This window comes from Alnus glutinosa, chromosome 5 (genome assembly GCF_958979055.1).
Source record: "Alnus glutinosa chromosome 5, dhAlnGlut1.1, whole genome shotgun sequence".
NCBI lineage: Eukaryota > Viridiplantae > Streptophyta > Magnoliopsida > Fagales > Betulaceae > Alnus > Alnus glutinosa.
In genome coordinates this window covers 3357879-3374220 of record NC_084890.1, presented here as the reverse complement: position 1 = coordinate 3374220, position 16342 = coordinate 3357879, and the positions used below count along the sequence as shown (strand labels likewise).

The 16342-nt window shown below is 34.6% G+C and overlaps 2 protein-coding genes across 3 annotated transcripts; one reads left to right on the top strand and one right to left on the bottom strand.

Moving 5' to 3' along the window:
• The first annotated feature begins 135 nt into the window (after positions 1-135).
• LOC133868241 (probable UDP-3-O-acylglucosamine N-acyltransferase 2, mitochondrial) lies at positions 136-5215 on the top strand. The gene is made up of 11 exons (XM_062305059.1): positions 136-448; positions 1117-1324; positions 2301-2377; positions 2906-2955; positions 3077-3141; positions 3252-3303; positions 3374-3444; positions 3575-3641; positions 4704-4844; positions 4938-4994; positions 5096-5215. Exons 1-11 carry the CDS (start codon positions 262-264, stop codon positions 5213-5215), a joined length of 1095 nt encoding a protein of 364 aa, XP_062161043.1. The 5' UTR covers positions 136-261.
• Positions 5216-11217: 6002 nt separating this feature from the next.
• Positions 11218-14886, bottom strand: LOC133867634 (cysteine-rich receptor-like protein kinase 44). Of its 2 annotated transcripts, none has more exons than XM_062304385.1 (7): positions 13934-14886; positions 13651-13770; positions 13364-13560; positions 13056-13266; positions 12690-12927; positions 12408-12558; positions 11218-11774 (listed from the first exon to the last, which is right to left on the bottom strand). In XM_062304385.1, the coding sequence occupies exons 1-7, from the start codon at positions 14700-14702 to the stop codon at positions 11475-11477; spliced, it is 1986 nt and encodes a 661-aa protein (XP_062160369.1). In that variant the 5' UTR covers positions 14703-14886; the 3' UTR covers positions 11218-11474. The 2 variants fall into 2 exon arrangements, with proteins under 2 accessions (XP_062160369.1, XP_062160370.1); XM_062304386.1 differs by having other exon boundaries at positions 11219-11774; positions 13651-13767.
• Positions 14887-16342: the final 1456 nt, after the last annotated feature.

Below are 16342 nucleotides of genomic sequence, written 5' to 3'. Positions count from 1 at the left end.
ATATCACACAGGCTGACCAAGCTTCACGACACAAGCCCATCTAATAGATTATTATCCGTGTGACCATAATACCCTTATCACCGATGTCGGAATAACTGGATTACGGGAGTGCCCCATTGTCCCAAAGCGAGCTATACAGCTTCAGAATCAGACACTCATAAGGCACTTTCACTGCCATTTGCCAAGCCGAAACTGTTTTTCAAATCCTTCGAAAGCCTTACATATTAGCCATTGTTTTCTCTCTCTCTCCCTCCGTCGGCCATGGCAATCACTGTGAGAAAATTAGCCAACTTGGGCTCCTCCACTTCACTTTCTTACCTCATGTCCAAGAAGCACAAGGCGTATATACAAGGCCTTCGTGATTTATCTCCGTGGATTGGTAGTAGTCTTCGGGATTTCTCCGTGGGCGCTGGCCAAACTGGGTCTAGTGCTTCCTTTGATACGTCTGGTGGGTCATGTGAACTAATGGAGGTTGAAGTTCTTTGTTGTAGTACTCTTTGTGAAAATGTCTGTGAAAGTAGATCCAGTTACAGAACAGTTCACGGAATTCAATACTATGTTATACATGCGTGATAAGCGTTTGCATTGATAGAATCATAGAACTTAGAATGAAGAGGTAATTTTGTAGAACTTTTTGTACTGGGAAAAAATAAAGGTGAAAGAATTGGTGAAAAGTGAGCTTAGAATTATACGAAAACATTGAGCACGTAGTCTAATATTGCTGTGTGCATGGTACTAATTGGCATGCTATACAATTAGTATTAGATGCTAGGTACTGCCCACCCACATTTATATGTTGTGTAAGAAACCTCCCCAGTAAATGTAAATGTATGTAATGAAATAATTAGCTTGAGGTGTATTTATGAATGATGATAGTTTTTACTGAATTTCAATAGACATGCGAAGACTTTGATTCATTTCCAACATTAGTCGTGAAGCTGATTTGCGTTTGTATTATTTCAGTTGGTTGTTAATTGTCCATTTAGAATCTTAGATGTCTTTTTGAGCTTAGCATTTTTTTTTTTTTTTTAAAGCATGAGCTATTTAAGTTCATATTGTTTCACGTCAATCATGCATTAACTGGCATTTGCCACCTGCCTTGAATTTCAAGATTAGAGGATGGTGCTGGACTAAGCCCCATAGAATTTCAGAGATGGCATAATGGAGATGGGATTTTCCACAAGTCAGCTTCCATTGATCCAACAGCGCTCATAGAGACCAGTGCTGTAGTTCATCCAAAATCCGTTGTCGGCGCATATGTTCATATTGGATCAGGAACTGTTTTTGGACCTTCTGTGCTACTCGGCCAATTGACAAAAATAGGGTGAAATTTATTCCCTTCACAGCAATAGCAATATTCACAACTATGTAGAGTGTTATTGTTTCAACTTAATGTTACAGTGCTCTATTATATCTGCTTATTTCTGTATGCAGTTCCACTAAAGCCTTTTTGCAATAATATGTTTAGTCCAGAAACATTCCTTGAATAATATATTACATAGGAATGCACTTGGGACTAACAGAGAAAAAGGTTCTGACCAGTAATTCCGTCGCCTCTTTTCTTGTGCTTAGTTAAATGGATTATGTTTGTTCATTAAGGCTAAGTTCCTTAACAGGAATGCCTTTTTGAATATTATGAAAAGTTCCTGTAGGTGGGGCGTCATTTTCTATAAATATTACTAGCAAAACATTTTAACATGTTTAATTCTTTATATTGTGCTCTGGAAATATAAAGCAACATACTACTTGTCCTTTTTTTTATTTTTTTCTTCTTTATGTTCTTTTTTGTCATTTATTCATTTTTTGGCATAAAATATTGGAAAATAAATCTAGAATTGGTCTTACACATGTACAAAGTGAAGATGTTGCAAATTAACCGGTTGATGTGATTATACTGGAACTAGGATTTTTTTCCGTCTCTCTCCTTTTCTTTTCTTTTTTTCCCTTGCTTACAAGATAGAACTTTTTCTAATAAGTGACATTTTGCCTGGCCATAGACTGCCCAGGTGTAGTCTATATGGGATTCACCAATTGAAAGCTCCTGAATAATTTGTTTCGTATTGGGAATGAATGGTGACTGTTAATTGATGTCTGACTGGTAGCTCATGTATTAGGCTTGTTATTGGCAATCTTGAGCGCCTGATCATTGTTATTCATCACTTTTTGGGTGTGTATGTGTGAATGCAAGAGCATACAGACCTGTGGGATTGTGGCATGCATACATCCATACAGGTTAATGTTCATAAACCATTTTACAGTTATACCAATATGATTTTACCAAATCTACTGTATTTTGCCAGGTACAATGTTGCACTCAGTAATTGCGCTATCGGTAATTCATGTGTAATCCACAGTGGGGTTTGCATTGGTCAAGATGGTAAGGCTTGATAATTATGAGCCTGATTTGTTTTTTGCTAGTGACAAGTGTAAGGGTACTTGCATAAATAGGATTTTATTGTAATGGACACTAAAGTTATTTAGGGATCAATATCATGGGAATCTTGTTTATTAACTGATACTTGTCTCCTTGCTTATTATGGATACTGATACAGATCAAGTTAGTTACTTTTAATACATGGGTTTGATATTTATCAATGTAGTCCTGATAAATGTTGTTACTGATACACATTGTAGTCTACAGATTAAATTTTTATTTGTTCTGTTAGCTGCTGGTCTGTTAATCAGCTCTTACTGCATATGCTCCTAGATTTAGAACTTAATCTTCAGTGTTAATATGGGCTTTGAACTTTCAACATACCAATATTTTTTTCCTTCACTTTCCACTCCCTTCAGCATAGGTGTTACTTATTATGGTAATTGAATACTATTTGCAACCGAAAATGTGGCTTTTACAATAAATCTGTTGGTGTGTTCTGATATTAGTTGCCACATTGTTTACATACAGGTTTTGGGTTTTTCGTGGATGAGAAAGGGAACATGTTGAAGAAACCTCAAGTTGGTGATGTTATAGTTGTTGACTCAAAGTCAACTTTATGTTGTCTTCTTAGGCATCATTGTTCTGTTTTGTATCAGCAATAGACTATCCTAAATTAGATATCTTGTTTTTTTTCCTCAGTTGCTGAATGCTATGATTGGGAACCATGTGGAGATTGGTGGAAATACATGCATTGACAGGGGGAGGTGAGACGTGTAATAGTTTTTTCACTGTATTTTCATATTTTCTAAATCAGTTTGCACTTGAAGCTGTCCAAGCGGGAGTGTTAATTATACCATCTTTTTTATTTATGCAGTTGGAGAGATACAATTATTGGGGATCATTCAAAGATAGATAATTTAGTTCAGGTTGGTTTTTTCTTTCTTGATTGGTAGTCAAATTATTCTAAACTTGTGATCAGTCTGGTTGGCTTTGCAGATTGGTCATAATGTAGTTATTGGGAGAAGTTGCATGCTTTGTGGACAAGTTGGGATTGCAGGTTCAGTGACGTATGCTACTTCTGATCAGTTTTTTTCAATTCTTTATTTTTCTTATGAAGTTTAGATTCATCTTTATCCAACTTTCCCTTTATAAGTACTTGGTGAAGAGTTACAACTTTGCCTTGTATGTTCTTTTCAGGATAGGAGACTATGTAACTTTGGGGGGAAGGGTAGCTGTTCGGGATCATGTTTCCATTGTGTCAAAGGTATTAATTTGGTAATAACAAGAAGGCTGTCCAGTTATAGCGTAATTTAGCCATCTCTTGTGAGAGAGCTTTATAGACTATTTTCACTTCTGATTTCATTGGAAAGCCCAACAATCTTGTATTTACTTTTCTTTACTCTGCTTTTGTGTTGGAACTGTCAGTTTGAATTGCCCTGTCTCTTTTGCATGGCTTTTTTTGCTTCCCGAGATCGTTTGTAGTATAATTAGCAGCATGATGCACCGTTGGAACAAGGCTTTGTTAATTGATTTCATATGTTGCATAAAGACTTGTTTTTCTCCATAGAGAATTTAGCTTTTAAGGCATTATTTAAGTAAAGACATTAATTAAATATGTGATGATTGCTCGATTATGGAGAAAGAGAAGTAATTTTAATTTAATTTAATTTTTTATATTTTTCTTTATATATATATATATAAAGATTGCCATGGAGCATGAAATCTTTAATTTTTAGCTTCAAATTTATTGATCTTTTATTCAATATATTATGCTTTCTTTTTCATGTTTTTCCTCCATGATTTCAGTTTAATGTTTCATCATAGAGTTTTAGAGATACTACTTGGCATTATATACTTTCTGTTTATCATCAGAAGGTTTAAAAACGCCGCATAAACTTCTTTTATTTTCCAATCTTAAAGCATGGTTCTGATCAGGCTTGAGAAATTAGGATATGGCTTAGGTGCTATAAATTTTTTACAGCACCTATGCTGTAGTTCATCTAAAGGTTTGGATTTGATTTCATGGGTTTAAAATCAAATCCAAACCATTAGATTAACTACAGCATAGGTGCTGTAAATAAGGAGGTTTACCTAATTTCTTACTCTATTTTCTGCACTTGTCTGAAGTGAATTCATATGACCATGAAATTTTCATTTTTTGCCTGTGCATGCATGCTTGAATGTTTGCATGTGCATGCTTATACTATTTGTTCATATAAAATGCACATGGCTTCGATCACACATATGCAGGATTACCGTGCTTCTATCAACTATAGCATAAGAATACTGCGTTAAGAACCAGATATCTAATCACTAGGAGTTGCAGGTCTGGCTTGCTGCTACTATCTTTGTCACCAAGGATATCAAAGAACCTGGGGATTATGGTGGCTTTCCTGCTGTAAGGATTGCATTTGTGTTCTTTATTTACATTCTAATCAATAGTTTCCACAAATGGATGATTGAGTCTGTCAGCCAAACTTGTTGGTGCTGGCTGATTGTTGTAAATTTGCACCTAATATAACATGGGATGTATTGTACATTTCCTTTGGTGGCTTTACAGGTTCCAATTCAGTGGCGCAGACAAGTTGCTACCCAATTTTGGACTTCAAAGAAAGGGGTTTGAGTCGAAGATATGTTAGGATTTATTCTAGATTTGGCTTTAGGTGCCGTAAAAAAAACTATAGCATATGAGCTGTAGTTGTTTTTTTAAAGGTCCAGATTTATGACGGGGTAGATTTTGGCGAAGTTTCTTCTGCAGTATCTAATTTGCTAGGGGTTTCTACCATATATCAGGATATCAAGTATGGATCAAAACTTTTCATGGAGTCGCTGTGTTAGATAATTTTATGTCCAACTTGAATGACTTTTATTTTCCTTCAAATATTACCTGATGGATGAATCAAAATGGAAAAAAGACTGGTATTATGATAGGATCTACGAAAGGGCCAGAGGGTATTAAATGTAGAGATGGAAAAAGGGAATTATGATAGATAAATGTTCCATTTTAAGGTAGGAATCCCTGTACACAAGGTGATTAAACAATATTTCTTAATGACTCTCTCATTGCCATCTCCCTTCATCTTATTGGAAAACTAATAGAAACCTAATGTACTTCCATCGCGAGAACGATACTATTTACACTGATAATAATGATAGCACTACCCAATTACTGAATATGATAATATTAAGCTAAACATAATAAGATAAAGATAATGATAAGAATGCAAATCAGCTACTGCCCTGACTATGATTCTTATTATATTAATCTTCCAACCATACCCACGGATCAGAGTCCGACAAATAGAAAATATTTCTCGGTTTGACTAAGATTTTTGATCGTATCAAACAGTGAAAAAAGGGAGAAAAGATTTACAATGAAACAAATGGAGCTCAAAACGGTCTTTATGAAAGCTCACGAGTTAAGAGATACCAAGAAATACATGTTACGGGTCTGACATCATAGGAAGTGTGATCAGAAGAAAATGGTGAGAATAGACCTGAAATTTTCAATCTCAAGTGGGAGAAAAGGCTTTGTTGATATAAAGCTTTAATCCGTGCACCATAGCTGCTTTGCTTGTAGCTAGGCTAGCTCTCTGCGTGCAGAGATGCCAACCTGGCTGAACAAAGCAGAGAACGTACAAGAAGGAAAAATTGTACTACAAGAAGGAAAAAAACAAAAGAAAATCAAGCTTGAGTACCCCAAAACAAGCCTTAAATTTTTTGTAGCCCTTGTAAGGAAAATAATTCGCAATGGGACAAATTGGGAAGCTTCACTATTTTCTTTAAATTACTTATCGCTTCTTTATGCAAGCTAACCAAATCGAAATAAAACAAAACGACGTTGTTTTAGTAAAAATAAAACGTTTGGTTTTTTTTTTAATTTTTTCCTTAAAAAAATCAAAACGACGTCGTTTCATTACTTATGTTAACCGATTTAACCAACCGTCTATTAACCGATTTATCAACTTAACTGACCGCCTATTAACCGCCACTACAAAAAATTTGCTCATTAGCGGCCAACAAATTTGGCCACTAATGATGTTATTTTGGCCGCTATTGATAAATAGCGGCTAACTTTGGCCGCAAATAGTCCGACGCTAAAGACTATTAGCGGCCACTTTTTTTTGTTCGCCGCTAATAATTGCTTTATAGCGGCCGCCAAGTTCGCCGCTAAAAGGTAATTTTATCCGCCGCTAATAATTGTCAATTGAGTCTAAAGACGCCGCTAATAGTATTAAAAAATAGAAAAAAAAAATATATATATATATATATATATATATATATATATATATATATATATATATATATGTATGTATTTTTTTAAAAAAAAAAAATATATCAGATACACCCATCCTCACTGCATTAATTAAATTTCTAAAACAAATATTCAGAGAGTCAGGAACTTTATCGAGATTGATTAAGAAAATAATCCCACGAAAGCAATGTACAAGTGCCAAGCATAGACTCTTCTTTTCCTTTTCCTTTTTTCCTAATCAAATTCCATTAAAGAAAATACAAAACACTAGAACTCAACAGCAGCCTCAGCTACAGCCCTTCATTCACCAAAGAAAGGAAGAATAGAGCAGAGAGGAATGGGACAAAAAGATTACAGTCAAAAGCCCATGTTACTACACATAACTACATAACTTGTTAACATCAAGTCATGCAATCAACTTTGCCATAAAATTGATAGTTTGGCTTAGATGAGTCAAATCCTAGCTGGAAGTGGCACTGCACCACACCCTAGCAGCAAGAACTAATTCACAGCAAATAGAATAAGAAAATAATGTTCCAAATTTCTAGATTATAAGTATATTGTCCAATTATCAAACAACAACCTGATGATCAACATATGCATGACCTCTTCGTATGAGCTCCACTGCTAAATCATACAAATCTTGGAAGTAATCACTGGTGTAAGTGATCTGCAAAATTCAGCAAATCCAACAGTTGCCAAAACTAAGGGCAGAACAATAGAGGATACACCATCAATGGAGAGAAACCACTACACCTTTAAGGGCTCCCAACCCATCCATTGGACAATTTCTTCAATATGATCAATGTACTCTTTCTTTTCGGCTTGGGGATTTGTGTCATCATACCTAGTGCGACGAATCAAGGGATCAAACTCAGATGCAAGAGAAACTGGAAATTTATTTTTATCTCTTTTCAATTCTTAAAGAGCATATGGAAATTTATTTTTATTTTTATCGATCAATAGGACCGATAGATCATCCGATCGATCGTGATCGATCAATAGGACCGATAGATCATCCGATCGATCGTGATCGATCAATAGAACCGATAGATCATTTGATCGATCTTGATAGACTAATAGGATCGATAGATAGGACCGATAGATCATCCGATCGATCCTGATCAATCAATAGGACCAATAGATCATCCAATCGATCAATATGATCAATAGATCATTCGATCAATTTTAATAGACCAATAGGATCGATAGATCATTTGATCGATCGTGATAGAGTTCGACTGATCAAACTTCACACAATGAAGGTTTGATCGATTAATATGATTGATAAACTATCTGATTGACCATAGTATTAATTATGAAAACAATTTTTCTTTTTTTTTTAAAAAAACCTAGTTTTCTATTTTTTTTTTTTAAAAAAAAAAGGGAAAAAGAACGATTTTTTTTTTTTTGTTTTGTTGAAAGAAAAACCAAAAATTAACTTCTTTTTTTAAAAAAAATAAAAAATAAAACCAATTTTTAGAAAAAAAAAATTATTTTTTACAAAAAAAATTAAATAAAAACAAAAAGAAAAACTGAAAATTTTGAAAACATAATAAAAAAAAAAATTAAAAAAAAAAATTGTTTTCCAAAACTATTAGCGGCCACTTTTTTGGCCGCTAATAATCCATTATTAGCGGCCACTTTTTATTTAAAAAAAAAAAAAAAAACGAAAAAAAAAAAAAAAAAAAAAAAAAAAACTAGTTTTCTATTAATCTTTTTTTAAAAAAAAAAAAAAAGAAAAGAAAAAGAACGTTTTTTTTTTGTTGATAGAAAAACCAAAAATTAACTTTTCTTTTTATTATTTTTAAAAAACCAATTTTTTTTTTAAAAAAAAATATTTTTTACAAACAAATTAAAAAAATTAAAGAAAAAAAAAATTAAGAATGAAAAATATATATTTAAAATAAAAAAAAAACAAAGAATGAAAATTTTGAAAACATAAAAAATAAAAAAACGAAAAAAGTGGCCACATATTATTTTGAAAACATATAAAAAAAACTAAATATTATTAGCGGCCACTTTTTTGGCCGCTAATAGTTTTCCGGAATTTCCCTCAACTCCCCGCCAAGTTATTAGCGGCCACAATTAAGTGGCCGCTAATAATTTACAAATAACGGCGACTATTAGCGGCCAATTGTGTTTGGCCGCTAATAGTGTATTATTAGCGGCCACCTTTAAATGTGGCCGCTAATAATATGATCATTAGCGGCCACTATGCGTTGGCTGCTAATAATGTGGCCGCTAATGATCAAATTTCTTGTAGTGCGCTTAACTGACCGCCTATTAACCGACTTAATTGACTTAATCGAAATAATTCACCGACTGCATTCCAACAAAATTCGGTTAACCAACCAAATTAACTGACTTAACCGACTTAACCGCTTACCGAACTGATACCTACTCCTAATTCTGGGACTTACATGGGATGCCTAAACTAGTAAAGTCTAAAGAACTTAAAGACGAAGGAAAAAATAAATAAATAAATTAGCTTCCCTATCTCCCCAACATTTGTTTCCACATACTTCTTACTTTTAAAGGAAAACTTCACTTATAATTTTTTTTTTCTTCATTTTTGAAAAAAAAAATAATAATCTAAACTTTAAAAAGTGTCAATTTAGGGTATCTATCTTTCATTTTTTTTTTTTTTCAATTTCAACCATCCGTTAAAAATTTTCCGTAAGATTCTATTAAAATTCTTAAAATACACTTGTGTTTATTTTTTTTAAAAAAAAATTACAATTTTTTTTCTAAGATTCAGGCATATTCCATTAAATTTTGATCAATACTTAAATCCTAGCAAAATTTTGGAATTTTTTTTCGTTTTTTGTTCCTAAAAATAAAAATAAAATTAGAGGTGTTTTGAGAATTTTGACAATATTTAAAGGAAAATTGTAACCGAGGGTTAAAATTGAAAAAAAGTTGAAATATAAATACCCTAAATTGATACTTTTTCAAGTTTGAGTACAATTTTTTAAAAATAGTAAAAGATTATAAGTGAAGTTCTCCCTACTCTTAATTTAGATAAAAGAAAGGTGACCCAATGCTCTAGGTGAAAATCCATTTAAGCAACAGCTAAGGGAAGTGCACATTATATTAGCTTTTTGCAACAATTCTAAAAAAGCCCTATTTCATTTTACCAAAAAGCCTTCTATTATTCACTCTATAAGATCGAAGCTTAGCTCATGCAAAATAACAAATAAATAAATAAATAAAATTGTCTTTGCTTGCTTCATACACACATCACAACCAGTGCGCTCAATAATTTATATAATCCAGACAAATTTCAACCCTGTAAGCAAATTCATAAACCGAGAGAGAAGACATCGGGTGTGTTTGGTAAAGGATTTTATGGTGGGGGGTTTTGTTTTATAATAAAAATAAAAAGTGACTAATGTGATATAAAGTAAAAATAATTTTAACTTTATATATACTTTATAAATAATTGTTACACTTTCTTTGTCCATAAGCGTCAATTATTTTTCGAAATTTATTAAGCATTTTTTGTTAAACGGAATTTATTTTCTGATTGATTCTTATTTTTGCTCCCACTAAACACTGAAAAATGCCGAAATTATTTTTCAGAAATCAATTTATGCCGAAACAAACGGCGTATAAATTCATATTTTCGTAAATGATACTTTGCCCCCTGATGTTGCTATTCTTAGTTTCTTTTTCCGATTTTCTTACTCATCTAATTAACCATCTAATTTTCGAAGTGGTAGTAAGTATGTACCCATTATATGGAGCATAAACCCCGTAGGGTAGCATTTTATATTTCAAATTAAGAAGTAAATCCCTAATGTTGAGACAGTTTTCGGTTCGGTGACACAAGCTCTTGTAAAGTCTTTCCTTCATTCTCGCAAAATAATAAATATTAGCGAAAGAGCTCGTCAGGGGTGCCAGCCGAACCCACTCCAATGCCTAAGTCAATCTTTTTAGGAGAATTTAAATCAAGTCTGTAAATACAAATTCATCTGAAAAATACCTGATGGTTCGTACCTATTTATAGATAGGATTTCAACCGTTCCGGATCAGGTGGGAACTGATTTCCTGACTCCGAAATTTCTTCTCAACCTACCCGAGATCTGTACATTCCAAAAATCTGGAGATTTGATATTTCCTAACTCCGAAATTCCTTGATATGCCTTAGCCTTAATCTTCTAATGTAGATAATTTTTTTAGGATTAATATATATAAATAGGCTTGTATGAATTAAATAAGTCAATTTACTAACTACCAAGAATATTTCCCTAACACCTAACATATTTTCAAAATCTCAAGAAAGATTTGTATATAATTTTGACCTAATAAAAGCCGAAGCAATCCTGTTACGAATTAAGTCTTGGTGGGCTTGGATGATAAATAGACAGATGGGAAAAGGGGGAGTCCCTAGCTAGTTTTTGTTGGAAGGTGTTTCACTTCACAAATGGGCTAAGTTTGGTCAAACGGCCCACACTTTGGCACATGAAAATGTTCATAGTTCCATAATAGTACGAATTATTCATCATTTACAATTTACAAGCCCACTAAGTCATAGAGTTTAGTGTGTGTAACTTCCTTTTATTTTCTGTAATATTTCATAAAGTCAGTTTCATATTAAGTAGAGGATTATAAAAATACTTACGGTGTTAAGCCATATTAGTTACATGTACACTAAGAGCCTGTTAAGGATTTTTTACATATAAAATGTGAACCTTTTGAGCCTTTTGTTGCCTACATGTATCACATATAACATGACCCATTTCCCATTTTACAGAAATTATGGTACTATTTCAGTTTATTACCATGTTATATTATAACACGAAGGGGGGCAATCTTGTGATCAGTACTTAGTAGTAGTCATCGAGGTGAAAGATTGGAGATAGTAAGCTGATTTACAGAAGGATTGGTTGTGGGAATCTGATCAATCTGAATGACTCGAGCCACAACAAATACAGGTTGTTTTGGGTGAGGAAGAGATATTGATTCGTTTCCCAAGTGAAGTAGGACAGATGAGATTGTGGGTCTATCCGCTGGATCCTCTTGCACACATAAAAGCCCGATATGCATGCATTTTAAAACTTCCGTAGCCAGGCACGACTCCATCAACAAAGGGTCTACAAATTCCAGTTCTTTTCCTTCATTCCATAGTGTCCATGCCTGCCAATACAAATTTAAAGTAAAAATACAATACACATTGCGAAGCACCTCCTCAGCAAATGGTGGGTGAGTTCACGAGCTTAAACCGATATAAATGAGTGAATTTTGCTGAGTATATACCTACGAGTGTAGAAAGATTTAAGTCCCATATTGGAAAGATGTTATAAGTGTAAGTGACTAATATGTAGCATAATTGAGCTTAAACTCATAGACTTAAGCTTTTGAGTTGAGTGGTGTCTCAACAAGTATGGGTCCACTAAAAGATTCACCAAGTTATCAATCTCCTTAACAAATTTAATCCTATAATTAATTATTATAATACTCCATCTCATGTGTGTGGTTGAGTAGTGTCTCAATTTATGCTATATTATGGGCTAACTCAATGACTCTCTAAGATATATATATACAAATCTCCCTAACAAAATTAATCCTTTAAAAGCTTAATTGTAGAGTCATGATTCAAACTTATGACGTCTTCTTTAACATCAGATTAAATTACACTCCTCACAAACCTTAAGCCAATAGAAATAAGTGAATTTAATCATTTAATTAATTAAAAACAAGATCAACCAGAAACATGCAATTTATCAACCCAATATATATATATATATATAGTAGACAAAAGAAACATACATATGCAAGGAGTGTCTGCGCATGCTTGGTGAGATAGAAGCCACTATTTTTCTTCCCGCTAATAATCTCAAGTAATATCACGCCAAAGCTGAAGATATCGGACTTTATAGAAAATAGTCCCTCCATTGCATATTCAGGAGCCATGTATCCACTGTTTGGAGCATATATAGCATTAATTACCACGTTGTTTTTTTTTTTTTTTTTTTTTTCTAATTTCATTTAAAAAACAAAACTAGGAAAAAAAAAAAAAAAAAAAAAAAGAAAGAAAAGAAGCAGACTCACTATGTTCCGACAACTCTTCGAGTGTTAGCCGAGTATTGATTTTCACCAAAGATCCTTGCCATGCCAAAATCTGAAATTTTGGCGACCATTTCATGGTCCAACAACACATTAGAAGGCTTTAGATCTCGATGAATGATTTTAAGATGGGAGTCCTCGTGAAGGTAAAGAAGTCCTCTAGCAATACCAGTTATGATGTTATAGCATGTCTTCCAGTCAAGTTGAGTGCGTTTTTCTGAATCTGTAAATAATAGAAAAAATGTTTGAATTCAAATCTTTATTCTGATTGCATATTAATTAAATCACTAACCATTTCAAAAGTTTAAGGGGATTAAAAAGTTACTAAGAAGAAGGGTGGAAGGAACAAACCAAAGATAAAAAAGTCAAGGCTTCTATTGGGCATGTATTCGTAGACAAGCAGCTTTTCCTCTCCCTGTATGCCACATCCCAAGAGCTTCACAAGGTTTCGGTGTTGAAGTTTTGCAATAAGTATGACCTCGTTTTTAAGTTCCTCAAAGCCTTGCCATGACTTCCTTGAAAGCCTTTTGACTGCTACTTCCTTACCATCTGGCAGCACACCCTGAGATGAATATCCAGAATCATGCATAAATTCAGGCCCATATATATATCTATGAAGCAACAATTTGGCCACAGGGAAACAGAAAAGTTGGTGTTACCTTGTAGACAGTGCCGAAGCCACCTTTTCCGAGCTTATTTGAATCTGAAAAGTCGTCTGTAGCTGCCACTATGGTCGATAGATCCATGAAGGACAGTTCTTCAGCACTCACCAATTCACCGTCTTGTGTAATGGCAACTCTAGTGGCGCTTGTTAGCTCATGTAATAGTGTGTTCTGGCTTTTCTCTTCATCTAGATCTGCAAATAAACGTGAAACCTGGTTGTTAGTAATTCTTTAAAAAAAGAAAAATTATGATGGTTAACACTTAGCCATTTTGATAAATTCACCTCTTTGTGTTCTCTTCTTCCTCCCATGATAAGCAGCAAAAGACCCAACAAGAACTGCTAGAACCGATATTGGGATACACGTAACCACCACAACCATCCAAGTCTTCAATTTAGGCCCTGCTTTAATTTCGATAAGAAGAACCACCTTCAATTTCGATTCACCAAGACCACTGTTTTGAATTCCAGAATTGGGTTTCTTCTTTTCTTTCCTTTTGTTTTAATTTGTCTTGAAGTATTATATAATGTATTGACAGAGAATCAATCAAAATTCTGATGTCCTTACCTTTGGAACTTGGGTAGGTTAAGAGCACACTTGAGGCGTTGTAGAATTGGTATAGCTCAAACCTCATATTACAAAGCTTACTAACAATAATTCCACCTTCACGTGAATCGCAGCATCTATGAAGATCCCCCAAGGCAGACACCAGACAACTAGAACAGGAAGTATTAGGGATGTCCCTAGTACATTGTACAAGACCATAAATTGTTTCCTTCTTCGAAAATTTAATTTCCCCAGTTGCAAACATGGGTTTCAAAGGATCAAACGCAGCCTCGCTTGAGATGTTATTCATTAAGAACGTTAACACTTGATCAAAATGAACTGGATTTGATAGAGTTTTCTCCAGATGATTCTGCTCTGGATACTTTCCAGTATAATCCCACAAGGAGAAGGAACTCTGCGAGTAGCGAACTTGACAGAGTTCAAACCAAATTGTTGCATCTTCACTTTTGCACTGCTTCAAGATTTCCTTGCTTGCAGTCTCTATGCAATCCCGGCAAACTGTCGAGTTGACATCCCCTCTACAAAGTGCTTGACCGTAGATTCTTTGGCCCTCCCCGGTAGAGTTGCTGTCGTAGAAACCTGTTACCGAAGTATTGGTGGGAAATGACTCAAGAAGGAGCTTGAGATTTTTTTCAAATGGTCTGTTGAGTGTGTAATTTCCGTAATCTGGGTTGCAAAAGGTAAAGACAGGATCTCGACTGGCAAGGATAGGGCGCGTTAAAAGAGGTATAATTAAGAAAACCATAGCTGAAAGTAAATCTTTTTCCATCTTCCAAATATTGTAGTACAGTTGGTGATTGCTTCAGCTGAACTGTCGGAACATTTCATCCTTCGACAACCAGATTTATCTTCAAACTTGTGCCACGTTAAACTGCTGAACATTGCACAGAAACTTCCGCGATGTAGCTGGATACTGGCTGAAAAAGATTTAGGACCACAGTGACCTGTAGTTTCTTGAGTTGACTAACCAAAGCCCCCAGTGCTATCATTAATTTACAGAATAACCAAAGCCCCCAGTGCTATCATTAATTTTCTTCTTCTTTATTGAATAGCCAATGGCGTTCACCAAGATAAGAGTCAAATAACCGACCAACATTATCGAATAACTTACTGCTTTTGCTTGAGCCCATCTCCAACATTATTTTCGATTTCTTTTCTTTTTCAGGAGTACAATAATTGAATCATTGATAGTTGATATATGTTGTCTAAACAAATGGCTCTTTAATTGGCTGAGAGTTGAGTCATATGACCGAGCTTATGTTGCGTGAAGGCTTGATTTCCTCGGTCTAAAACAGGTGAGCCCCAGTCAGCATCAAGACTTCTTTTCGGCTGATCACATTTTTCACTCTCCGACTTGTTTTGGGGTTCAGATGACTCAGACGATTTCCTTAATGAGACAAAAACCCTCAAGTCAAACGAAAAATCACCATCGACAACAGTACAAAGCTTTCGTATGTAATAGTAGATCATTATAAGTAATAGTGAAAAATCACCGTGCATTGCAGAAGAAGCTCGTGGTTAAAAATTGGAGACTGATCCCTTGTTCACAACCTGTTATGCAATGAGCTTTTCTCTACGGTACATTAGCTCCGTTGCTGCTGAAAAATCACGCTCGGACGAAACCAACCATGAAAAAATCACTCTTGGATGAAACCCATTCACAATGCAAAGCTTTGTAATAGTGTCCAATGAATTTTCTCATTGAACACTATTGTTGGGGATAAATTCCACTCAACCCGATCCAAGGAGGAGATAGACATTTAACAACTACTTCAGATAAATCAGAGAATTTGGATAAGACTTATGGTTCAATCAAATAAGAAGAATTATCAGATCAGAAGTTTAAGAAGATATCCAATTAGAAGTTTAATAAAAGATTAAAGTCCAATTAGAACTCTGACAGCAGTTCTAGATCAACAAGGAGCAGGAGTCCTAATCCAGGTTTGACTCCACCTCTTTGCCTATAAATAGGCCCATACCCCAGGTATAAACTAAGACTCAGTTTTTATGCACAGAACATTATTTTCTTATAGAAGCTAATTTAGGCATCGGAGAGGACCCCCGGAAGGGTCCCTTAGTTTTTGTTGTTTTGCAGAATTATTGAGGAGCGTGAAGAACATTAAAGGAACGTGCAGATTCACATCATACAGGAAACTGTACCAACAGTTTGGCGCCGTCTGTGGGAAACGATTATTTGTTCCTCATAAAAGAAAAATAAGATCCAGCATGGTGATGAATACACGTTCCGGAAGCCAGACCAACCGAGAGCCCATAATCCGAATGGAGCCAGTTATTCAGAATAATTTGCAGCCTCCACCGAACCCTCCCCTGGGGGGTGGAGATCAAGATCGTATAGCAGCGTTGGAAGCCCAGATTGAATCCTTAACACAGCGGAATGCCGAGTTGCTG